The 26909-nt window shown below is 42.7% G+C and overlaps 1 protein-coding gene across 1 annotated transcript in view; it reads left to right on the top strand.

Annotated features, from left to right (window-relative positions):
• Positions 1-26909, top strand: part of LOC130301888 (uncharacterized) — a 99404-nt gene that overhangs the window by 28752 nt on the left and 43743 nt on the right. The window contains exons 7-9 of the mRNA XM_056551641.1: positions 2411-2462; positions 2547-2635; positions 17023-17098. Coding sequence (XP_056407616.1) covers positions 2411-2462; positions 2547-2635; positions 17023-17098 — 217 coding nt within the window. The remainder of the gene's footprint in view (positions 1-2410; positions 2463-2546; positions 2636-17022; positions 17099-26909) is intronic.

Genomic DNA, 26909 nt, shown 5'->3' on the forward strand with positions numbered 1-26909 from the left:
TAAATGGATACACCTTAATAAAATGGGAATGGTTGGTGATATTAACTTCCTGTTTGTGGCTTATTAGTATATGTGAGGGGGGAAACTTTTCAAGATGGGTGGTGACCATGGCGGCCATTCTGAAGTCAGACATTTTGAATCCAACTTTTGTTTTTTCAAAAGGAAGAGGGTCATGTGACACATGAAACTTATTGGGAATTTCTCAAGAAAAACAATGATGTGCTTGGTTTTAATGTAACTTTATTCTTTCATTAGTTATTTACAAGTTTCTGACCACTTATAAAATGTGTTCAATGTGCTGCCCATTGTGTTGGATTGTCAATGCAACCCTCTTCTCCCACTCTTCACACACTGATAGCAACACCGCAGGAGAAATGCTAGCACAGGCTTCCAGTATCCGTAGTTTCAGGTGCCTCACATCTCGTATCTTCACAGCATAGACAATTGCCTTCAGATGACCCCAAAGATAAAAGTCTAAGGGGGTCAGATCAGGAGACCTTGGGGGCCATTCAACTGGCCCACGATGACCAATCCACTTTCCAGGAAACTGTTCAACTAGGACTGCTCGGACCTGACACCCATAATGTGGTGGTGCACCATCTTGCTGGAAAAACTCAGGGAACGTGCCAGCTTCAGTGCATAAAGAGGGAAACACATCATCATGTCGCAATTTCGCATATCCAGTGGCCTACATGATGATGTGCTTCCCTCTTTATGCACTGAAGCTGGCACATTCCCTGAGTTTTTCCAGCAAGATGGTGCACCACCACATTATGGGTTTCAGGTTCGAGCATTCCTAGATGAACAGTTTCCTGGAAAGTGGATTGGTCATCGTGGGCCAGTTGAATGGCCCCCAAGGTCTCCCGATCTGACCCCATTAGACTTTTATCTTTGGGGTCATCTGAAGGCAATTGTCTACGCTGTGAAGATACGAGATGTGCAGCACCTGAAACTACGGATACTGGAAGCCTGTGCTAGCATTTCTCCTGCAGTGTTGCGATCAGTGTGTGAAGAGTGGGAGAAGAGGGTTGCATTGACAATCCAACACAATGGGCAGCACATTGAACACATTTTATAAGTGGTCAGAAACTTGTAAATAACTCATTAAAGAATAAAGTTATGTTAAAACCAAGCACATCATTGTTTTTCTTGTGAAATCCCAATAAGTTTGATGTGTCACATGACCCTCTTCCTATTGAAAAACAAAGTTGGATTCAAAATGGGCGACTTCAAAATGGCTGCCATGGTCACCACCCATCTTGAAAAGTTTCCCCCCTCACATATACTAATGTGCCACAAACAGGAAGTTAATATCACCAACCATTCCCATTTTATTAAAGTGTATCTATATAAATGGCCCACCCTGTATGTCACTGCTGCGCTATGAATGAAAAGCATTTTAGCAGCAGCCGGCTGCCCGATGCTGCTGATAGAAATACTTTTCATTCTTAGCACAGCGTCAGCATATGTATATAGAAGCTCTGTGGGGGCAGATAACGCTATATGTCTGCACCCCCCAGCGCTTCTATATACATATACCCCTACAGCACTATGAATGAAAAGTATTTCTATTGGCAGCGCATAGTGCCAGCAGACGTCTGCTGGCACTATGCGCTGCTAATAGAAGTACTTTTTATTCATAGCACTGCAGGGGTATATGTATATAGAAGCGCTGGGGGGTGCAGACATATAGCGTTATCTGGTTTTCATTCATAGCATTGTCACAGCTTTTAAAGCTACCACCCCCTGTGCAATATCATTACCCCCGTGAGATTTTATTATCCCTTCCATGCCATTTCATCACCCCCTTGTACAATTTCATCAGCCACCTGTGCCATTTCATCACCCCCTTGTACAATTTCATCAGCCACCTGTGGCATTTCAGAGGTTTGCGGACTGCGCAGGATTTTGCGGGACTCACTGTATGTTCTGTGACTGCCCGCTCCCACCTACTTAAGACTAAAAACTGCCCACTCCCACCACCACTATGCTTCTGCTCTTTACTTCCTAGTGACTTACTCCTGCTCTTTACTTCCTCGGCGGTTACCTGTTACAGACACTGATAAAGAAGAGACCAGGAAGTAGTAAGCAGTGGGGAGTGGATGCTGCCAGAATAGTGCAGCTTTTTCTTTTTTTCACAATTCCAGCCAATATTGAAAATTGGGGAAATTTTTTTTTTCTGGACAGCCCCTTTAATGTTGTATTTATTAATCATCTTAATATAATTTATGCTGACATTCCACTCACAGCAGAAAAATTATTCAAGTGGAATTCATTTTGTTGTGCCAAATATTTACTTATTGTTGTCAGAAAAAAAGAACATCCTGGAAAATGAACTTTATTCCTGGTTCCCGAACATTCGCCTTTCTTTGTGTTTACAAAAAATTACCATTGTTCTGCTTCTTTGTAGAAAAGAGAAGCAGAGTCCAGCTGGAACTGACCTCCTAAAAGGTTTATCTACGGTATGTTGACATGTCTGAAATGACTGAAAATTTTATTTGGCTGATCATTTAGTTCAGTTTTTTTCCCTGTATTTATTGCTACAGGATGACTCTCTCCTGGATGAAGTCGTAGAGAGAATAATGAGTGCAAACTTATCACTTCAACCCCAAAAGATGAATTCTGGGAAAAAACGGTATCCTTTTACAGTACATTTTGTCTTGCTGGACAACCCCTTTAACAGTCATAATGCACCATAATGTTTCCCTGTGTAAAACAGTTAGTAGTAAGTAGTGTCCAACATGATAAATGTAAATGCCCCTTTCCTTATTCTGTTGCTTTACTCCAAGTTTCTCCAGTCCATGTATGGCAGTGCTGTAAAGAAGTATTTCTCTGCTGTCTGAGAGTCATGTATACTGTCATTCTGTTTTTTATATATTCGTATTATAAACTGCACTAAAAATCATATCCTATAACCATATAAAAAGATAAAGAGAGAAGCATGACACTACATTAACCTATTAACAACCCGGGAAATTTAGATATTTCCTCCTCTCCTTCTAAAAGCCCTAACTTTTTTTTTTAATCTACAGAGCCTTGTTACAAGGACTTGTTATTTGCAGGACCAATTGCCGTTAGTAAAGCCCGTTTTATTTTACCATAAATTATACTGTTTGTGAGGTAATATTATTTGTGAGGTAATATTGAGAACCTGGGATTAAAGTGCTACCGCAATCACTTATCCCCACTCATTCTCCTTAGCACTGAGTCCCTATCCGATAAAACCTTTTGATATGTCTTTGTAACACTTTATGTTTCTGGTGTACCATATCAGAGCACATCAAAACCTCTTTATGAAGACATTTTCAAAGTCTTCCAGTAGGAATGAGCGAATCGAATCTGACGAATCCAAATTCGTTAGGAATTTCAGGAAAAAATTTGCTTTGCAATGAATTTGACTATCGCTGTGATTCAATCGCACGAATCGCTTCATTAAACTCCATTTAGTGCGGTCCAGGCTCCAGGGCATCTAAAATGGTGGATCCACATGTGAGGACATGGGGCAAGAAACTCTAGGAAGATGGCAAGGCAGGTAGGCGGGATGACCCTGAATCACATGCAGCATGCAGGCTATCAGCAACCAGCCACCCATGTGATGTCACAGCCCTATATAATCGGCAGCCATCTTGCGACCAGTCACTTCAGCGTTTTATTTCATTGCAGGGAAAGATAGAGCATTGTGTTAGTTGCACAGAAAAACAGTTTGACAGCAGCGATTTACCACAAGCCTAAATCACTGCATAAAAGAACTGACAGAGAGAGAGAAAGTACACTTTTGGGTGTAATACACAGCGACTTCACTGCTGCAGTGGGGTGTACAGCAACTCTAAAGCTTAAAGGGGCCAGTTAGGCAGAGCACTAAAAGCCATTGTCACTTGCTATTAGTGCCTAATAATACTGTACTGGGCTCTACTACACAGCGATTCTGTACTGCTGCAGTTGGTTGTACAACAACTGTAAAGCTAACAGGGGCCAGTTAGGGTGAGCACGAAAAGCTATAGTCACAGTGCCTAATAGAGGTTGCGCCGCGGAGCTTAGTGTCCTCTCATAAGTGTACCCTGTGCGTACATAGGTGGTGTACGTTTTTTTTTCCTGAAAAACTAATTTTGCCCTAGTTACTGTGAAAGGCCAGCCAAAGCTAGACCCTTGTTTCTGTAGCCTTATACAGTTTTAAGCAGAGCGTATTGTCCAGCTCTCATAGTTGTAAACTGTACATACACCTACGCGGTGTGCGTTATTTTTTTTCCTGAAAAAATCATTTCGGCCTACTTACTGTGAAAGGCTAGCCAAAGCAACACCCTTGTTTCTGTAGCCTTATTCAGTATTAAGCTGAGCTGATTGTCCAGCTCTCATAGTTGTAAACTGTACGTACACCTATGTGGTGTAGTTTTTTTTTTCATCCTGAAAAATAACTTTGGCCTAGTTACTGTAAAAAGGTGAGCCAAAGCTACACCCTTGTTTCTGTAGCCTTATACAGTTTGTAGTGGAGCGCATGATCCTCCTCTCATAAGTTTAAACTGTATGTAAACCTACATGGTGTAGGCTTTTTTTTTCCCTAAAAAACTAATTTGGGCCTAGTTACTGTGAAAGGCCAGTCAAAGCTACACCCTTGTTTCTGTAGCCTTATACAGTTTGTGGTGGAGTGCATGGTACTCCTCTCATAAGTTTAAACTGCACGTACTTCTACGTGGTGTAGTTTTTTTTCCCCCTGAAAAACTAATTTGGGCCTAGTTACTGTGAAAGGCCAGCAAAAGCTACACCCTTGTTTCTGTAGTCTAATACAGTTTAAGCATAGTGGAGCGCATTGTCCTACTCTCATAAGTGTAACATATACGCACTCAGCTGGTGTATAAGTATGTCAGGTAGAGAAGTGCCAGGATGTGCACAGAGGAGTGGCAGAGGACTAAATTCATCAGGCGCAGGCAGAGGTCGCAGCAGAGTAGGGGAGTGTGGCAGCAGGAGTCGCAGCGAGAGGTCTGAGCTCCTCATGTCAGCTAGCAGTCGTGTCTCGACCAGAAACCCAGCAGCCGTGATTGATTGGTTCACTCGGTCATCCACTTCATCCCAAGTGACATCTGACACCCCCAGTCAACAGTCGGTGGGTTCCTCAGACTCAACCGTCAGTTGGCATGGCCCTCATGCTGCTGCTGCCACCTCCAGGCTCTGTCATTGTGCCGCCATATGGTCTCCTCATGCTGATGCTGCCACCTTCAGGCGCTCTCATTGTGCTGCCATATGGTCTCCTCATGCTGATGCTGCCACCTTCAGGCTCTCTCATTGTGCCGCCATACGATCTCCTCATGCTGATGCTTCCACCTCCAGGCTCTGTCATTGTGCTGCCATATGATCTCCTCATGTTGCTGCCACCTCCAGGCTGTGTCATTGTGCCACCACATGGTCTCCTCATGCTGTTGGCACAATCAATTCCATTTTTAAAATTTTAATCTATATAAAATCTTCTTTTTAAATTTTGCAAAATATCTTTAATCTTTTCAATTGTGAGGTCTTATGGTCTCGTCAGGCTATTGCCACCTCCAGGCTGTGTCATTCCGCCACATTATGGTCTCCTCATGCTCCTGCCACCTCCAGGCTGTGTCATTGCGCCACCATATTGTCTCCTCATGCTGTTGCCACATTAAATAAAACTTTAAAATTTTAAATCTATATAAAATCTTCAATTTAAATTTTACAAAATATCTTTAATCTTCTCAATTATGAGGCCCTATGGTCTCATCGGGCTGCTAAAACCACTAGGCTCTGTTATTGTGCTGCCTTGTGACTCCTTGTTATATTGGGTTTTTGTGGTAATACAGTATTAGTTGAAAGTAAATGCTTCGGGCACCCGGGACATTAAACTTGTGAATCTTATCAAAATCTTTCATTAAAATTTTTAAAAATCTCTTCAATCCTTTCAATTGTGAGGCCCTATGATCGTCATTATATATTACCTGTGGAATTAAATAAACAAAGAAACAGAGCTACTCAAAATATTGTGAATTACCGTACTTTTTAGGCTAAAATTTTTTGCCTAAAGTCTACCTGCGTGTTATACACCGATAAGCCGCTGCAGTTCAATGATTTAAAACGGGCGCTTACCGCTGCCGGCTTCGCTGCCCCTGCCTGTCCTGGGGTCTAGAGCCCTGCTGCCGGCCCTTCTCTCCCCCTGGCTATCGGTGCCGCTGCCTGTTCTCTCCCCCTGACTATCGGTGCCAGCGCCCCATTGCCGGCGCTGATAGCCAGGGGGAGAGAAGCGGCGCCGGCAATGGGGCAGCTGCGCCGACAGACAGGGGGAGAGAAGGGGCAGCGGCACCCATTGCCGGCGCCGCTGCCCCGTTGCCTCCCCCATCCCCAGTTGTATAATTACCTGTTGCTGGGGTCGGGTCCGCGCTGCTTCAGGCCTCCGGTGTGAGTCCTCTGCGTCGTTGCTTTGCGCTGCGAGACGCAAAGACGTCACTCGTCATTGCGCCGCGCCGTGCAGTGCACAGCAACGACGCATGGGACGCACACCGGAGGACTGAAGCAGCGCGGACCCGACCCCGGCAACAGGTAATTATACAACTGGGGATGGGGGAGGCAATGGGGCAGCGGCGCCGGCAATGGGTGCCGCTGCCCCTTCTCTCCCCCTGGCTACTGGTGCCGCTGCCCCATTGCTGGTGCCGCTTCTCTCCCCCTGGCTATCGGCGGCGGCAATGGGGCGGCGGCACCGATAGTCAGGGGGAGAGAACGGGCAGCGGCGCAGATAGCCAGGGGGAGAGAAGCGGTGGCGCAGGGCTCTAGACCCCAGGAAAGGCAGAGGGAGAGAAGCGGGCAGCGACGGCCCCTCTCCCCCTGCCTTGCCTGGGGGTGTATCGGGGTCAGAAACAGTGTATCGGGGTATACACACGCACACACACTCACCGTCATTTTACCAAGGATATTTGGGTAAAAAACTTTTTTTACATAAATATCCTTGGTAAAATGAGGGTGCGTGTTTTAGGCCGGTGCATGGTATACCCCGATAAATGAATCTTTATTAAGCAAGACAGCATACCTGGGACATATATGTATCAGGGCATAAATAAAGTGCAGAACATGCTAGCACCGAGAGAGATGGTGTTTGTGACTGCTGGATAAATAGAACTACTACAAGCTCAAGTCTTATCAAAGAGACAAGGAGCAGATGTAAAAATGCAAGTGCAATATAACAGTAAGTTTAAGGTGAAGACTTCACAGCAATGAACAATAATCAAGATGGATACATACCACAATAGAAGTACTATACGTCCCAGGATGCCGCCACCCCTACACGTTTTTCGGTCTGCTTACCTTCATCCAGGGGTGACGGCATCCAGATAGTTATGGGTTTTTATAAGCCTATGGGACCAATCACAGACAAAGTTTCTCAATCACTGTAGCGCATCTCACTTGGCACACATATTGGCGCACACTCCCCGCACTACTTCCAGCGGCCGGGCCGCAGCGTGGCACGTCATGTGATGGCCGTGTGATATAATCACATGTCTGAACACATAGAGGCGCGTCGCCGTGTGTACGAGCACACAGAGGGGCTGGGAGGCGAGCACAGTGAAAAGGGGTGACGCGTTCTCAAACGTGTAGCAGTGACATCTTACCAATCATTGTATTACATGCATATATATATGCAGTACATTACACTGGTGCATAATTTAAATAGAAGTAATTTGCAAATCTGTTACATTTTTTGACACCAATTGATCAGTAACAAAATGGTTTTCCTACCGGAGTACCCCTTTAAGGAATACGTTTTTGAGTTTGAGCTACTTCTTTGAAAAATAAACTGAGCAGGATAACAAACAGGCAATAGGTAACTTATTGAAATGCAGCAACTGCAATATAGGCACACAGACTAAACCAGGATAGGCTAAGAACTAGCTGAAAATCTGCGAACAAGTTACATAAAACATGCAAGGAATGCTGTGGAAAAAAAGAGTATACTCTATAATCCGCACAATTCGGCAAGGATCCTTCAAGTTAGCCTAACCAATCAGTCTAAAGTAGACCTGAGCTGAGCAGCTATGATGAGCTGCTTCAGAGGATTAGATCAGTTGTGAGACCGTTGCATAGCAACTTCCCCAAGCAAACTAATAGACACTAGAAAACAGGACAGTGGATAAGTATCTGATATCCAGAACAGGGCATCGGCTTTGAGACGGCACGGGCTCCATTCGCTTCTATGGGAGCACCAAATAGTACTGCTCTTTGGCATCTCTTGTACTCCCATATAAATCACTAGCTTTTTCCCGCTGCTTCACTTGCGTTAAATTTGGGGTAACATAGATCTACTTTTTACATAGTTACATAGTTACACAGTTAGTACGGTTGAAAAAAGACATACGTCCATCAAGTCCAACCAGGGGATTGAAGGGAAGGGTGTAAGGGGATAAGGGAAAGGGATGTAGTTTTATAATTCTGTATAAGCATTAATGTTATTTTGTTCCAGGAATGTATCTAACCCTGTTTTAAAGCTGTTAATTGTTCCTGCTGTGACCAGTTCCTGAGGTAGACCGTTCCACAAATTCACAGTCCTCACGGTAAAGAAGGCGTGTCGCCCCTTTAGACTAAACCTTTTCTTCTCCAGACGGAGGGAGTGCCCCCTCGTCCTTTGGGGGGGTTTAACCTGGAACAGTTTTTCTCCATATTTTTGTATGGGCCATTTATATACTTATATACGTTTATCATATCCCCCCTTAAATGTCTCTTCTCAAGACTAAACAATTGTAACTCCTTTAATCGCTCCTCATAGCTAAGATGTTCCATGCCCCATATTAGTTTAGTCGCGCGTCTCTGCACCCTTTCCAACTCCGCAGTGTCCCTTTTATGAACAGGCGACCAAAACTGAACAGCATATTCCAGGTGAGGCCGTACCAATGCTTTATAAAGGGGGAGTATTATGTCCCTGTCCCTCGAGTCCATGCCTCTTTTTATACATGACAATATCCTTCGGGCTTTGGAAGCAGCAGCCTGACATTGCATGCTATTCTGTAGTCTGTGATCTACAAGTACACCCAGATCCTTCTCTACCAGTGACTCTGCCAGTTTAATCCCCCCTAAGACACACGACGCATGCAGGTTATTAGTACCCAGATGCATAACTTTACATTTATCCACATTGAACCTCATTTGCCAAGTGGATGCCCAGACACTTAGTCTATCCAAGTCATCTTGTAACTTATGCACATCCTCTATAGACTGTACCGTGCTACAAAGCTTGGTGTCATCTGCAAAGATAGAAACAGAGCTGTTCATACCATCCTCTATATCATTGATAAATAAATTAAACAGCAGCGGGCCCAGTACTGAACCTTGGGGTACACCACTAATTACCGGGGACCAATCAGAGTACGAATCATTGACCACCACTCTCTGGGTACAATCCATGAGCCAGTGTTCAATCCAGTTACAAACTAAAGTTTCCAAGCCCAAGGACCTTAACTTACCTGTCAGACGTCTGTGAGGGACAGTATCAAACGCTTTGGCAAAATCCAGAAACACTATATCCACAGCCATTCCTCTGTCAAGGCTTCTACTCACCTCTTCATAAAAGCAAATTAGATTGGTTTGACAACTTCTATTCTTAGTAAACCCATGCTGGCTATCACTTATAATACTATTATCCCCTATGTATTCCTGTATGTAATCCCTTATAAGTCCTTCAAACAATTTACCCACAATGCACGTTAGACTTACCGGTCTATAATTGCCTGGCGAAGACCTAGAGCCCTTCTTGAAGATTGGTACCACATTCGCCTTGCGCCAGTCCCTTGGCACAATACCAGACACCAGAGAATCTCTAAATATCATGAACAAGGGTACAGATATTACTGAACTTACCTCTCTAATTACTGAACTTACCTCTCTTACCTTTACAATCCTATAGTAATGAGGCCGCTTTAGGTAAAGTCTACGGACATCCAAACAACACGAATTCTTTCAACTTTGATCGCCGCGTCTAAAGAGTTAATGCCAGACATCTGCAGGAACGGCGATGTCCGGCATTAGCCACAGGTCCTGGCTGCTGATAGCAGCTGGGACCGTGCAGGTATGATGCGAGCTCAGTTTCTGAGCTCGCTTCATAACCCTCCCGTGCTGCAGCACCGGGTATACCTGGCGTTCTGCGGCAAGGGGTTAATTCATACAAACTTTGAACCCCCACTTCACTCCTTCAGGGGTGGAATTTTAGAAAACGTTAAAGCACATGTTTCTTTATCTCTAATTGTTAGACTAAAAACAAAATTTCATGCTTCTATCTTTAAAAAACTTTCAACCCCTTTTTCACTCCCTTAAGGGTTGAATTTTGAAAAATCCTTTCTTACTCCTCGTCTACGTCTTAAAAACAACACCTGTGAAAACATTCAGCTTTCTATGTCCAAGAATTTAGGCTGGGCATTGATGAGTCAGTGAGTTCTTTTTATATATATAGATTAGAGTGCATGCCGTCTACATCACATTCTCTCTCAGAGCTGAAGCCCCGTTCTGAAGAAGATGGCGGGAAGGTCCTAGCGGTTAGACAACCCCGCAGTCAGATACTTATCCCTTATGCTGTGGATAGGGCATCAGATATTTGACACTGGACAACCCCTTTAACTATGCTGTACCATTGTTACAACCCCACAGAACAATTGTATTACCTGAGTAGATAACCTTCTATAAGTGTATTAGATGCTTACTGTTGTTTCCTTTGTATAAAATAAGAAACCATTTATGAAGGAAAATATACAGTAAGGCTGGGTTCACACCACGTTTTTGCAATATAGTTCCCATATACGTTTTCAAAATTCCAATAAAAATAACTCATTAGGAATTGACCCGCAGATCACTTTACATCCACATCTGAGGCATTTCCTTACTCGAGAGAAATGGGGTTTCAAATTTTGGGGGACATTTTCACCTATTACCTAAAATAACATTTTCCATTTTCACGTCTAAATTCATTGAAAATTTGTCAAACACCTGTGAGGTGTTAAGGCTCACTGCACCACTTGTTATGTTCCTTGAGGGGTGTAGTTTCCCAACTATTATACCTTGTGGGGTATTTTTTTTGCTGTTTTGGCGCCATAGGGACTTCCTAAATGTGACATGCCCCGCAAAAACCATTTCAGCAAAATTCGCTCTCCAAAATCCCATTGTCGCTCCTTCTCTTCTGAGCCCTCTAATGCACCCACAGAGCACTTTACATCCACATATGAGGTATTTCCTTACTCGAGAGAAATTGGGTTACAAATTTTACCCCTTGTAAAAATAAAAATATGGATCTACAAGAACCCAGTATTACATTAGTTCTGTATGAACTTTTATATGGCAAATGTGCAATATTAGTGGCTGAGAATTAGTGACATACAACTATCAGTGCACCTTTTTTTTTGCTGCTATGTGCACTATTGCACCTTGAATTTTGGTTATATCTGATGCATGCTGAGGACTGGATTCGTATTAGCCCACATTGAAGGGGTATATAATTGTTACGAATTTGTTCCCAGCATGCAACATATGACTTTTCTATTCTTCTAGATGTATTTATTCGTGACTCTGTGTTCCCCCACTGCTGCTATGTTTTTTAATGTGTCTATGTGTATACATGTTTTTTAGGGGTGGGCGAATTATGTCATTGATTTGCGTTGTTTAATAAAGATTATACATTGCTCTACATATTTGCATTTAGTGTTTTCTTATAGGTTTATATATATTGTTTGTTCTCGCCTTGGTTGGTATTACCGTACTTTAGGATTGATGGTCTTATTCATGTAGGTTGTTGTCAAAATAGGCTCGGTCCCCAAGGGGTTTAAACTAGTTGCTGTAGTGCTCTAACAGGCTCACTTTATTTAGTAGGTTATCTAGCTTATTGTATGGCTCTACTGATGTTCGTTTATTTATTTTTTTTCAAATGATTTTCTTTCCTTCTCTTACCTTTTTAAGGCTATGTTCACATTGTGTTAATAACATTTATTTAAAGTATGCAACGGGAAAAACTGCTGACCTTTACGTTAAACACAGGTTGTAAAGGATCACCCATAGACTATAATGGCATCTGTATAACCTACATATCATGACATATCCATGAAATAACAGCCGAAATAGCCTATGACATGTCTATTAGACAATTCCATTGTTTTTTGTTGGTGAAATGCTGAGGTATGATGGCTAGGCATAGAGCTCCTTTGTCTTTTTATAGGACCCCTATGGATACATTTACAATTAAATATGTAGGGGGAAAATATAATACGAACAAAGTCTACCAGACTTGGCTTAGCTTTTTGATCGTGTCGCTATGAAATGTAGCATTACAATAAATTAAATGTTTTTTTTTGTTTTTTTTTTTATAAACTTCACTATGTTTGTATCTTTCAGAAGGTTCTCTTGATCATTTTTCATTCAATATGAATGATTTAGTGGTCACTGGAGGTAAATGTTCATTTCTGCTGTGCGCCCCGTCTACCTATAATTCATTATTGTGTCTTTAATACAATCTGAGTTTTGTCATTATAATGCATGTGCAAGCAGTCCAGTAGCTGTGAACATTTCCAAAAATAATGTGGGACATGTTGTTAGATTATCATTAGAAACTGTTTTGGGAAAGGTCTGAAATTCCCAATTTAACAAAAAGTTCAACGGGTGGACAGATGGATAACGGTGGAAATTTTTGTGAGCGCTTTTTGATACATTGTGGTACCTGTTGTTTCAGGGGAACTTCTTGTTCGAGTAGTAGTTCATCCAAAATCTGTAAAGCTGCCCTTTCTTCTGTGGTAGACAATTCCTCCATTTTAGTGCAATGGAACAATTTTATAAAAATTAGAGACCATGCAAACAAGTGGAGATCCTTTATGGCTGTAAAATGGTCAAAATTGGCTCAAGGAGAAAACGTTAGACCCTTAGCCAGTACAGATAGATCAGTATCTGAAAAGGTGTAATGAGATAAATTAATTACCTTAAGATTGGTATCCGTAGAGGTGGGTGCTGTTTGTGAGTCCGGTTTGCATTTTGCAGGTGTTTGTGGGTTATCCTGTTTTCTCTTGTATGGTCTATTGCAGTAGTTAAATCGTCCAAATCTAGCGCCACTCTCACTGGCCGAAGACATGGAGAAGATAGACACGGATCTGGATCGTGATCTTGGGCCATGTCTGGTCATATCCATTTGTGGGCGTGGCCATCTGTATGCACGCCCTAATGTCACATCATTAGAGTCTCTGGTGAATTTTTCCTTTTTTGGTCTGCAATCTCTTTTTCCCATGTCTCAAATTGCTTGTCCATGCGCTTATTAAATGCATCTAGTTCTACCGGAGTCAGGTTATTCTGAAGTTGAGCTTGTGCTGTTGCAATCTCTGATTCTATTTTCTCCAAAGAATTCTTATTCAGACCTATTAAGAGTTCCATGAACTTGCAAGATGCTTGATCAGATGCTTCCTCCCAGCGTGATACAAATTCAGTGTCTTCAATGGGAAATGATGGGAACACTTGAACTCTTAAGCTACGTGGTATGAGTCTACAACGTACATAGTTTTCTAAAAACGCTTTGTTCAAAAAAATCTTTAGACGTTTGTGAAGTAAGTTACTCAGCGTATTCTGTAAAAGACTAGTGTTTCTCTGGCCAGTTCCTTCCCCAGAAGCCGATTCCTCCTTAAAAACGACATCAAGTTGGGAGAGCCAGGTGCGGTCACGGACATACAAATTCATGGCTGACATGTTTACTTACAATCGTCTGTAATGAAATACAGCACAAATTACTAGGTATTTAAACATGCAAAAAAGATCTACATATACGGGGAACAAATGATTGTACTGTGATAATGTGCCCTGTAGCAGTGGCTACATGTAGTGACTATATGCAATACCCCTTTACTAGTAGAAAAAGCCTACATAATAGACTCCAAAATTGATAGTTAAATAAAAAATGGAGCTACTCAAAATATTGTGAATTCGTAATGAATTTTTATTAAGCATAAAGTTTAAAATACATGATTAAAACAAGAGGAAATTGACACAGACAGGTGGGATACCGGGGACATATATGTATCAGGGCATAAATAAAGTGCAGAACATGCTAGCACTGAGAGATATGGTGTTTGTGACTGCTGCATAAATAGAACTACTACAAGTTCAAGTCTTATCAAAGAGAAAAAGAGCAGATGTAAAAGTACAAGTGCAATATAGCAGTAAGTTTAAGGTGAAGACTTCACAGCAATGAACAATAATCAAGATGGATACATACCACAGTGCAATAGAAGTACTATAAGTCCCAGGATGCCGCCACCTCTGCACGTGTTTCGGTTTACTGACCTTCGTTCGTGGGTGACGGCATCCAGATAGTTATGAGTTTTTATATGCCTATGGGACCAATCACAGACAGAGTTTCTCAATCATTGTAGTGCGTCTCACATACCGGCGCACATTCCCCACACTACTTACCACAATAATTCAATGAAACAGGTTGGAGCGATAACAAGGAACCCTAACTGATCAAATGAAACATTTGCACTTTCAGAGTCGGGGGTCGCTGAGAGGCAGGGGCTTGAACAGGTGGTATCTTGCCTCGCGGAGGACCACCAGCTCGATTTTAAGATACAAGTACAGTGACCCCCCGACCTATGATGGCCCTGACATACGATAATTTCAACATACGATGGCCTCTCAGAGGCCATCGCATGTTGAAGGCAGCATCAACATACGATGCTTTTGGATGTCGGGGCCATCGCATAAACGGCTATCCGGCATTGCAGACTACTTCAGCTGCTGCCGGATAGCCGTTTAAGGTGCCCCGTGTGGTCCGGTGATGATCACTCACCTGTCCCCGACGTTCTGGACCGTCCTCTTCGGGATCCCCTCCATCACCGTCGCACTCCATCGTCGCCATCACGTCTCCGTGCACGGCGTCCCGTCATCCAATAGGAGCGGCGTGCGCAGCGACGTGATTACGGCGATGGGGAGCGACGTTCCCGGCCAGCAGAGACGGTCCGGAGTGGTGGGGAGACCACGAGGACGTGGCGACAGCGATGGAGGGTGACATCCAGGGTCGGTCCGGGTGACGGTCCGGAGTGGCGGGGACAGGTGAGTATAACTTCCTATTCTTTTCATTGCACGAATCCCTCAACATACGATGGTTTCAACAAATGATGGTTCATTTGGAACAAAAAGTTTGTATGTTGAGGGACCACTGTACAAGCTTTTCCACTGCAGCCACTTCTAGCTTTATGCGCCCAGTTATCCAATGGCACAGAAGCTGAATGTGCTCCTGTCCAAGTTGCTGGTACTGCAGTTCCTCCCTTTTCAAGTGGACACTCACAGCATGGGGGTGGGCTGAGAGGCATGGGCTGGGACAGGCGGTAGCTGGCCTTGCGGCGGACTGCCAGCTCGATTTTAATATACAACTAGGAGCTGGACATATTTCGATAATACTTGGTCACATGTTACTTATATGTCAAATAAAAATATATAATTGTTAAATTAACCCCTAACCTGCCACCATATGTGAAGGATGGGGTTTTTGTTTCAAGTCCCATGCAAGTATATAGGACTTCTGTTGCCTTACTCCACAAGTTCTGCTCTGCATCTCCTGGTGAATGTGTGAGTCCGGCTGGTAAGCCACACTCCATCTCACAAAGACACGACCACCTTTTAAGCCACACCCCTTTTATTTTCAGATTATAATATCTTTACCACAACGCAGCCCTACCTGAGGACAGGATATGAGGATTAGAAATGAGGATTAGCTATGGGGACGGGATATGAGGACGGGATATGAGGACAGGATATGAGGATGGGATATGAGGTCGGGATATGAGGTCGGGATATAAGGATGTGATATGAGGACGGGATATGAGGATGGTATATGGAGTCGGGATATGGGGTCGGGATATGGGGACAGAATATGGGAATGGGATATGGGACGCGATATAAGAACAAAATATGAGGACAGGATAGGAGGTCGGAATATTAAGAGGGGATTTCGGGTCGGGATATGAGGAGGGGATATGGGGTCAGGATTTTGGGACAGAATATGAGGACAAAATCTTCCTCCTTTGTTGCTTTTCCCCACAAGGATAAGGTAGGGAAAACCGGGCAGTGCCAGGTACTCAGCTAGTTAACTTGATACATTTTATAGTCCTTCCAGTTCACTGCCCCCATCATGATAAACCACCCTCTGCCTTTTTTTTTATTATTTTTTAATTTTCTATCTTGATATTACTCTGTATTTTCTGCTGGGAGGGGGCATTCCCCAGCAGGTGTGACATCCTCTGAAGCCATACAGGGGAGAACTTCCTCCCTTACTCTGCAACCAACAGCAAACGGCAGTTATGTGTGAGAGGAGCTATGACTGGATAAGGCTGCACACACCCCTCTCAGTTCTCCAGACTCCATTCCCTGTGTTTGGACTTCTGCCAGGCCAGCAAGAGTCAAAAGTCTGTGCAAAAGGTGGGGGGGAAATGTGCTCTGGACAAGTAGGGAGACACTTTGTGGCAGCTTTTTTTAAACACAAATAAAACATAGAAAACTTCATTTTTTTTTTTTAAAACAAAGTATATTAGAAAGACTTTTTATTTACCATAAGGAGTGCAAAAGCAAAAATTTGTTTTAACGAGAGTGCCCATTTAAAAGAAATGGGTCTATATGATTGAACCTCAAGGGGATCTTTATCATTTCTCCAATTTTGTTTTTCCTTGTTTAAAATCTGTGAAATCTCATGTTCTGTCTATACCGTGTCCTTTGGCATTTTCCATCTAATAGTCCAGACTGGAGGAGTGTTTGAGTGTTTGAGCATTGATTTCTTGGAGAACAAAGGTTGAATTTGCCTCTTGGCCTGAGATATCCCATATTCCCCCCATGAATAACTGAAGTTTCGAATTTCAGGAGACCTTCATAAGACCCTAATAGCACTATTCTTGCTTTTCCAGTATGTTTTAATTTATATTTCATTTATATTTGTCACAGTATAGTTGTCATTGAAATATTAATGATTGATACCACTAAGTATGTGTCATTTTTGTTAATTTTCTTAAATTAAACTGATATAAGACAACTGCAGAGAAGAAAGTTAGAAGCTTCGATGGATCATGCTGTTATTCTTGTAGCAGAGGAAATTATCCTTGAGGTCAGTATTCTCTACTTTTCCAAACAAATCTGTATTATTACTACAGACTATGATAAGATTCCTGAACTAATACTGTATGAACATTCCTTACATTTTTGAAGTTATATCATATGAGATCTTATAATATCTAATTCCCAGATTTTGCGGAATGTTAAAAGTTTATATCAGGCGAACGGTTTTATTCTACAGGAGCTTGCTAACTTGTTGGATTTTTTCTTATATTTGTATAGGTATGAGTACAGTCCAATGCTATTATGAAATTTAATTGCTTTTCCTTATAGGCTTAAACAGGGGTTGAAGCTTAAAGGGGTACTCCGGTGGAAATGTTTTTTTTTTTAAATCAACTGGTGCCAGAAAATTAAACAGATTTGTAAATTCCATATTAGGAACTGTCCAGAGTAGGAACAAATCCCCATAGCAAACCTATCCTGCTCTGGACAGTTCCTGACATGGACAGAGGTGTCAGCAGAGAGCACTGTGGTCAGACAGAAGAGAAATTAAAAAAGAAAAGAACTTCCTCTGTAGTATACAGCAGCTGATAAGTACTGAAATATAAGTAATTTACAAATCTGTTTAACTTTCTGGCACCAATTGATGTAAAAAATTGTTTTCCATCGGAGAACCCCTTTAAAGTGGTACTCCAGTGGCCAATGTGTTTTGGGTTTTCTTACTTACACTTTTTGGTGAGTTTCCTTCTTCTCTCTGTAGTCTTGTGTACTCTTTGGTTGTCTTTTTTGTCCTTTGCCTCCACGTGTTTGTCCCTGTAGTGTGGTGTTCATTTACGTTCTCCTTGCGGTCACTAAACTACTGTTTCCAGCATGCCTTGCGGCCTGTTTTTTCATGCCCACTTCGTTAGCCATTGCCACCCAGCAGACTCGCAGCAACCAGCACAATGGGACGAGACACCGCAGCGTCACCCAAAGGGTTGCCTGGAACAAAGAATAGTTTTCTACGATCCGTAGAAATCTAAGAGCGTATGCGCAGCTTCCTTCCACTACGCAGTTAGCGTAGGGTGGCTAGCGTATGTTGGAGCATGCGCAGTTGTTCAGGGAATCCGTAGTAAACTGCACATGCGCACACAGTTTTCTACAGACTTCCCTGAACAACTGCACATGCGAACAACATACGCTAGCCACCCTACAGTTAACTGCGTAGTGGAAGGAAGCTGGAAGGAAGCTGCGCATGCGCTCTTAGTTTTCTACAGCTCCGAGAAAACATATCAGGTGATGGCAGCATGGAGACGAGGAACCACCGAACCAATCCACAGACACCAGCAATTGTCCACACTGAATATTTATTAGATAGGAGGGGAAAAGGGCGAGCACCTTTTAGAAAGAAAAAAAGGAACACCCACAGATAAGAGATATTGTCCACAACATGGAGCAGACATGGCAGCGAGTGTGGACGACTGTAACAACCATATTATACATATTATATTAGACTGCAACAACCAGCCATAAAAACTACTGAACTTCCTGCACCACAAACAGGTCAGTAAAAACCACATATGCTGCGAACATATGTATCACATGCCAATTACAAAAGGGCTCAACTAGCCAAAAGCATGCTATATAACCAAAGAAATGTGGTACCAGAGTACCCCTTTAACTATTCTATTCTGATGCATAATTTTTCCCTTCATGTACGGTAAGTGAATATGCATATAGGCTTTTATCATTGAACTTTATAGCTATAGCAAGACCTTTTGAGCTCTGTATCAGAAAAATAAAGTTATGACACCGTGGTGAGCCACGGGTGTAGTGAGGTAGATGTGGGGCAGATGATGCCCAAGGGGTAGATGGTATTAACCCCTTTGTATTCGTGATGCCAGAGCGTAGTTTTCCTGTATAACCACCTGAAGGTAGAACTGCTATTCCTAGGTCAGGCAGGGGTAATAAAGAGTCCAAGGCCAGGTTAAGGGTAATGGTAGCTTATACTGAGGTTAGACAGATGGTACAGTCTAAGCAGTTCAGCCAATATCCCAGAGAGGTGGCCAGTGACACAGGGGGGACCTCGCAGCTTTGTGGGACTTGCAATGACTTGGCAGACTATATTGCAGGCCACATTGAATAGACAGTAGACCTGACTTGACTGACTTGATGACTGACAATTAGATGACTTTAGCTTACTTGCAATTGATAGATGGCCGCAGACTTTAGGCTTGAGGCCTCCAATGCTCTGGACACTGATACTGGAACATTGGACTGAACTTGACCTCAGCAGAAGTAGCAATCAGCTAAGAGAGCGATTGCAGCTCCTCCCCATCTCATATAGGGGGGCTGTGCAAGGAGCCCATAGGTCACTAGGTTCTCTGGGTAACAATCATATGACTTATACATATGACTTAAACATAATCATGTGACTAACAATAAAGGTCCTTTACTCATTATGTGAAAAACCTTATGGGAAACCTATATACAGGGGAAGATACTGCAGGAGAGCCCTGGGGACAGACAGGGACTCAACCTGATGGGACAGAAGGACCATACGGGTCCATATCCTGTACTGGGACACCACAACACCATAGATTGATTTATCAAAAAATTAACCAGCACAGAATTTGGGCCTAAGAAAGTGAATAGCTGTAAGCTAAATGCTTGTTCGGTAATCTTGCTCTACTCCCCCATACGCATGGCTGCTTGGCCAAGAGTGCATGTGTTCTGAATGGGAAGAGGACAGAAAGCTGCTCTGAGACTTCTGGAGGTGGCTTACCTGGCTGAAAACAAAAGAATTCAACATACTTAATACTTCAATACCCTTACCCCATACACATTAGATGGTTGTCTGGTCCTGCTGAAATTAGCACATTCTGGTACCATATCCCTCATGTGTATAACTTGCTTAAAACTGAAAATGTGTGTCTGCTGCAAAATACAAATGAAACCCAAATCTGTTGTGTAGGCCCAGATAATGGTACATCTTACCTAAGGAAAATAATAGAATTAACCTTAAAGGGGTATTACAATTTAATTAAAAACCTAAAAGCAGCATCCCAGGGCTGTAAACATCAAACTAGATTGTACTTACCTCTCTCAGTTCCTCTGTTTGCTTACAGCAGCCAATCGTTGAGGCCACCATGTGTTTGGAGCATTATTACAAGAGTAGGGAGAGCGTGTCATCAGGGTAAGTAAACAGAGGGAACAGGGCTGGATCAGTAGTGGACAATACTTTGTCATTTCACAGCCATAGAACACTGCCTTTAGGCTTTTAATTATATCTGAATACCTCTTTATCAAAACCTCTTCAAGAAACCCAGTGCCACTCTTGTCGTTGTGCTTTTTATGGCATTGGAGCACAACCCCATTCATTTGAATGAAACTAAGCTGCAATACCACATATTATCAATAGACATGAGTGGTCCATGGCAATACAGTTTCTGGAAAAAAACAGTTCTGTCTTTTTAATCTCATTCAATCCCTGTTACAGAATCATGTGGATTGCTATGAAGTTTTGCAGGGCCTTAATGGCAGAGACATCCAAATACACATATCTTGGCTGTGTAAATATATTCCTACACTTAAGCTGTGGGAACCAGCACCATTAATGCATTAATGTAATAAATCACAGATTTGGATTATTTCCTAGAAAGAGTTGGTGTTACACAATAGATTGTGCTGAGACAAATGGGACATAAATTCAGAAGCAAATGTTGCATAAAAATGTGTGTGTTATATAACATATGAATATAGTAAGGTCATGCATTATCTTGTCCATACACGCCAATGTTATGCAGCAACAATCATCCATTTATTTTATATAGGTGTACACCAGTTGTATGGTTTTCTACACAAATACTAATTTCTTTCCTACCTGGAAAATATAAAATACTGCTCTCTTTCTTCGATATAACTACCTTGTCTCTTTTTCTGTTGCTCACTCCAACTTCATGTATTGAATACATTCTTTCATGTGTATGACTTAAAGGGGTACTCTGGTGAAAACCTTTTTTCTTTTAAATCAACTGGTGGCAGAAAGTTAAAAATATTTGTAAATTACTTCTATTAAAAAATCTTAATCCTTCCTGTACTTATTAGCTGATGAATACTACAGAGGAAATTATTTTCTTTTTGGAATGCTCTCTGATGACATCACGAGCACAGTTCTCTCTGCTGACATTATTATAATAATAATAATGCTTTATTTATTGTTGTCCTTAGTGGGATTTGAACCCAAGTCCCCAGCACTGCAAGGCAGCAGTGCTAACCAATGAGCCATCATGCTGCCCTTAGCTTACATCTGCTATGCATGGTTGCTAAAATGGACAGAGATGTCAGCAGAGAGCACTGTGCTCGTGATGTCATCAGTGTTCCAAAAAGAAAGTAATTTCCTCTGTAGCATTCAGCAGCTAATAAGTACTGGAAGGATTAAGATTTTGTAATAGAAGCAATTTACAAATATGTTTAACTTTCTGCCACCAGTTGATTTAAAAGAAAAAAGGTTTTCACCGGAGTACCCCTTTAAATACTTATGTAAATTAGGGGGTATTATAGTACATAAAATACTGTGTTATTCTTGCATATCATTGAGCATAACTCAGTAAGCCAGTATGGTGTTTATGGAGCAGTAGGTGCAGACAACCTAATATAAATGGTAGTAAGAGAATTAACACCTTCCCTAAGATACTCTATGTCATGACTGGCAGAGAACCTATGGCAAGGTGTCAATCCACAATGTTCTATTTATTTACATTTGATTCATGGAGCTTTCACATCATATCTTTTGTGTGACCACACTGAGTTTTAGGTAGACTTATATCCTGGCATTTTGGAGGACAAGGTTTCATAATTCTCTTGTCAGACATAGACATTGGGGCACAACCATTATCAGTGGTGCTTGCAAGCTTCTGTAATGAAACATTTGCAATTTTTCCATCTCCACCAGATTTTTCTTTTTTTCCGGTCCTTAGTTTCTCAGTCTGGTGGTATTTCTCCTACATTCATCAAATCATTGTTCCCTCTCTCCTCCCCGAGTGTATTATTACTCTTATATAGCCATATTAGTATGCCAGCTCCTGAACTTAAATGGCCACTGTCTTTTGAGATGTCCTAGTGACATGCCAAAAGTTTTGATCGTCAAGAGTGTGAGTGTTAAAGGGGATTTTTTTTAAATCAACCGGTGCCAGAAAGTTAAACAGATTTGTAAATTACTTAAATTAAATAAATCGTAATCCTTCCAGTACTTATTAGCTGCTGTATAGTGCTCTCTGCTGACACCTCTTTCCATGTCCATGTCTGTAACAATACATTTTATTTGCAGCTTGTATTCATCTTGCCGCACAATGGAGGAAATCTACCTTTTCTTTAACCCCTTAAGGACCTGGGTTTTTTCTGTTTTTGCATTTTCGTTTTTTCCTCCTTACCTTTAAAAAATCATAACTCTTTCAATCTTTCACCTAAAAATCCACATGATGGCTAATTTTTTTGCGCCACCAATTCTACTTTGTAATGACGTCAGTCATTTTACCCAAAAATCTACAGCGAAAAGGAAAAAAAACAATGTGAGACAAGCTTGAAAAAAAAAACACCATTTTGTAACTGTTGGGGGCTTCCGTTTCTGCACAGTACATTTTTATTCTGCAGGTCCATATGGTGAAAATGATACCCTACTTATGTAGGTTTGATTTTGTCGTACTTCTGGAAAAAATCATAACTACATGCAGGAAAATTTATACGTTTAAAATTGTCATTTTCTGACCCCTATAACTTTTTTATTTTTCCGCGTATGGGGCGGTATGAGGGCTCATTTTTTGCGCCGTAATCTGAGGTTTTTTTCCTTTACCAATTTACCATTTTTGCATTGATAGGACTTATTTTGCACTTTGGAATTTTTTTGCGTGCACGCCATTGACCGTGCGGTTTAATTAGTGATATATTTTTATAATTCGGACATTTCTGCACGTGACGATACCACATATGTTTATTTTTATTTACACAGGTTTTTTTTATGGGAAAAGGGGGGTGATTCAAACTTTTAATAGGGGAGGGGTTAAATGATCTTTATTCACTTTTTTTTCCACTTTTTTTTGCAGTGTTATAGCTCCCATAGGGACCTATAACACTGCACACAATGATCTTTCACATTGATCACTGGTTTCTCATAAGAAACCAGTGATCGATGATTCTGCCTGGATCTCAGGCACTGAGCAGTCATTCGGCGATCGGACAGCGAGGAGGCAGGTAGGGACCCTCTGGCTGTCCTGTAAGCTGTTCGGGATGCCGCGATTTCACCGCGGCTATCCCGAACAGCTCCCTGAGCTAACCAGCATGGTTTCACTTTCATTTTAGACGCGGCGTTCAACTTTGAACGCCTCGTCTAAAGGGTTAATAGTGCGCGGCAGCGCGATCAATGCCGCGCGCTATTAGCCACGGGTCCCGGACGTTTTTAGAGTCCGGGCCCGACCCGCTATGACGCGGGGCCACGCCGTGGCCCCGCATTATAGATCAGGAGCGGACTCAGGGCGTACAGGTACGCCCTGGGTCCTTAACAGGTTAAAGGGGTACTCCGGCGCTTAGACATCTTATCCCCTATCCAAAGGATAGAGGATAAGATGCCTGATCGCAGGGGTCCCGCTGCTGGGGACCCCCATGATCTTGCACGCCGCACCCCGTTAAAATCAGTCCCCGGAGCGTGTTCGCTCCGGGTCTGATTACTGTCGATCACGGGGCCGGAGCGTTGTGACATCTAGGCTCTGCCCCGTGTGACGTCACGTCCCGCCCCCCTCAATGCAAGCCTATGGGAGGGGGTGGGGCAGCTGTCACACGGGGCAGAGCCTAGACATCACAACGCTCCAGCCCCGTGATCGACAGTAATCAGACCCGGAGCAAACACGCTCCGGGGACTGATTTTAACGGGGTGCGGCGTGCAAGATCACGGGGGTCCCCAGCAGCGGGACCCCTGCGATCAGGCATCTTATCCCCTATCCTTTGGATAGAGGATAAGATGTCTAAGCGCCAGAGTACCCCTTTCAATGCTGTCCTCAATCGTATTACCATATTTATCGGCGTATAACACGCATTTTTTAGGCTAAAAATTTTAGCCTAAAGTCTATCTGCGTGTTATACGCCGATAAGTCGCTGCAGTCCAATGATTTAAAGCGGGCACTTTAAATCAATGAACTGCAGCGGCTTTTGCAGGTCCAGAGACCTGCCGTCGCTGCCCGATTCTCTGCCGCTGCCTATCCTGGGGTCCAGAGACTGCCGGCGCCGCTGCCCCATTGCCTCCCCCATCCCCAGTTTTTCTGACCCCGCAGAAGCTCCCAGGAAAGGCAGGGTGAGAGAGGCCGTTGCTGCCCGCTTCTCTCCTCCTGCCTTTCCTGGGGTCTAGAGCCCTGCTGCCGCCGCTTCTCTCCCCCTGGCTATCTGCGCCGCTGCCCCATTGCCGATGCTGCTGCCCCATTGCCTCCCCCATCCCCGTTTTTTTAATTACCTGTTGCCGGGGTCGAGTCCGCGCTGCTTCTGGCTCCGGTGTGGCGTCTCCTGCATCATTGCTATGTGCTGCGCAATGACGAGTGACGTCGCGTTGAAGACGTCACTCGTCATTGCACCTCGCAGCGCATAGCAACGACACAGGAGACGCCACACCGGAGCCAGAAGCAGCGCGGACCCGACCCCGGCAACAGGTAATTATAAAACCGGGGATGGGGGAGGCAATGGGGCAGCGGCGCAGATAGCCAGGGGGAGAGAAACGGCTGCAGCAGGGCTCTAGACCCCAGGAAAGGCAGAGTGAGAGAAGCGTGCAGCGACGGCCTCTCTCCCCCTGCCTTTCCTGGGGCTTCTGCGGGGTCAGAAACAGTGTATCGGGGTATACACATGGGCACACACGAACCCTCATTTTATCAAGGATATCTGGATAAAAAACTTTTTTTTACCCAAATATCCTTGGTAAAATGAGGGTGCGTGTTATAGGTCGGTGCGTGATATACCCTGATAAATACGGTAACTCCATTATGATTTCTTAAAAACTCAGTGGTATTGGGGATGATACAGTGAATAGATTTAATCAGGTTTTGGAATCATTGTTGTAATCTTCTTGTTGCTTTGATGTCTTTCATTGTATTACCATTTATTGGAGCACTCTTGGAACTATCATTGACTACATATATGATGCCTTTCTTATACTATTGTATACTGTTCCATTTTCTATGTTTATGATTTTTCACTGCTTTGCTTTTTGTATTCTGTGATCTATTAATAAAGCTTCACTGTTTGAACCTGAGATAATTCACAATAATGCTCCTGGCACTGTACCATAATTCTATAATTCCGATACAGTCTTAAAAAGCAAGATCTCATGGCTCTGAGCCATAAAGTACAGCCAAAGAAACCTATTGGTAAAATAGAGGAGGCAGTCAGGCAGGTGAATGACGCTCACCCAAGTTAGTAGGAGGCAGGGCATGGAAGTATGTGGACGATTTGTCCCCATGCTGACTGGTACATCATGATAGCAAAATAGAAGGAAGTTGCAGACTGCATATTTGAACCCATGTGAGGTATAGGGTCAACTGATCCAAGGATTGGAAGTATAAGTTTGTGTTGTTGAATATAATAGTGGATGTGGTGCCAATAGGTGTGCTGTTGTGGAGAAAACATATATGTAGCCAGTAGAGATGAGCGAACTTACAGTAAATTAGATTCGTCACAAACTTCTCGGCAGTTGATGACTTATCCTGCGTAAATTAGTTCAGCCTTCAGGTGCTCCGGTGGGCTGGAAAAGGTGGATACATTCCTAGGAAAGAGTCTCCTAGGACTGTATCCACCTTTTCCAGCCCACCGGAGCACCTGAAAGCTGAACTAATTTATGCAGGATAAGTCATCAACTGCCGAGCCGAGAAGTTCGTGACGAATCGAATTTACTGTAAGTTCGCTCATCTCTAGTAGCCAGCTTTATTCTAACCAAAACTGTATTTATTCTTTTTTTGATGAACCTGTTCTTTATTAGCAACAATATAATAGAATTTAGGAACTACTACGGTGGTTTTCTAAGCAGTTTATTCACCTTTAAACAGGCACTATCATTTAAACAAACTTTACATAGATCAATAGTACAAGTGAATATAAGAAACATTGTAATTGTAACTTTCCCATCCCCCCTTCCTCCTGCTGCTTAAATCTTCTTTTTTGAAAATCAGCTCAGCTTTGTCCTGTGTTTACAAGACAAGCAATACAAGTCTATGGAGGGGAGAGGAGGTAACTCTGCCTGGCAGCTCTGTGAGAACGGCAAATTATAGATGAAGCCTGCAGATCAGAAATATGCTGAAAAACACCATATACAAGTTATATAATGTCCAGAAATAGTGCTGTTCCTCATGTACACACACAGGGCAGCTTATCCTAAAAGTCACCTGAAATTACAGGTACGCTTTTATCAATAACTAAAGTTTTTTTTTTCTTTTTTTTACCTTCAGAGTTGTCTTGAGATAAACTAGGTGGTGAAACAATGATTATGTAATGTACTGGATTGGGATAGTATTCTGTTTTGGAAGGTGACCATGAGAACTGAAGCACTTGTACATTTCTTTATAATGATCAGTGGAAACGTTAAACCACCAGCCCTGAGTCTACTTTGCAGCATCAAGGCTTTGAATAGCTCAAGAGAAGAGACCTCATAAAAATGTAGCCCTAAGCTGAATATACTTAAAAGGGTTTCTGATATAAGCTTTTCTGAGAAACATTGAATCCTGTAATACCTTTGTTTACACAGGAAATACACGCCTGAGTTTTATGAGCCCGCATGGGGAGCCTGTGTCAGGTTTTATTTAGTTTATGCTAGATAAGAGCAGAGCAGTTCCATTTTATTATGATATCCAGTGCAT

The sequence above is a fragment of the Hyla sarda genome, chromosome 1 (genome assembly GCF_029499605.1).
Source record: "Hyla sarda isolate aHylSar1 chromosome 1, aHylSar1.hap1, whole genome shotgun sequence".
Lineage (NCBI taxonomy): Eukaryota > Metazoa > Chordata > Amphibia > Anura > Hylidae > Hyla > Hyla sarda.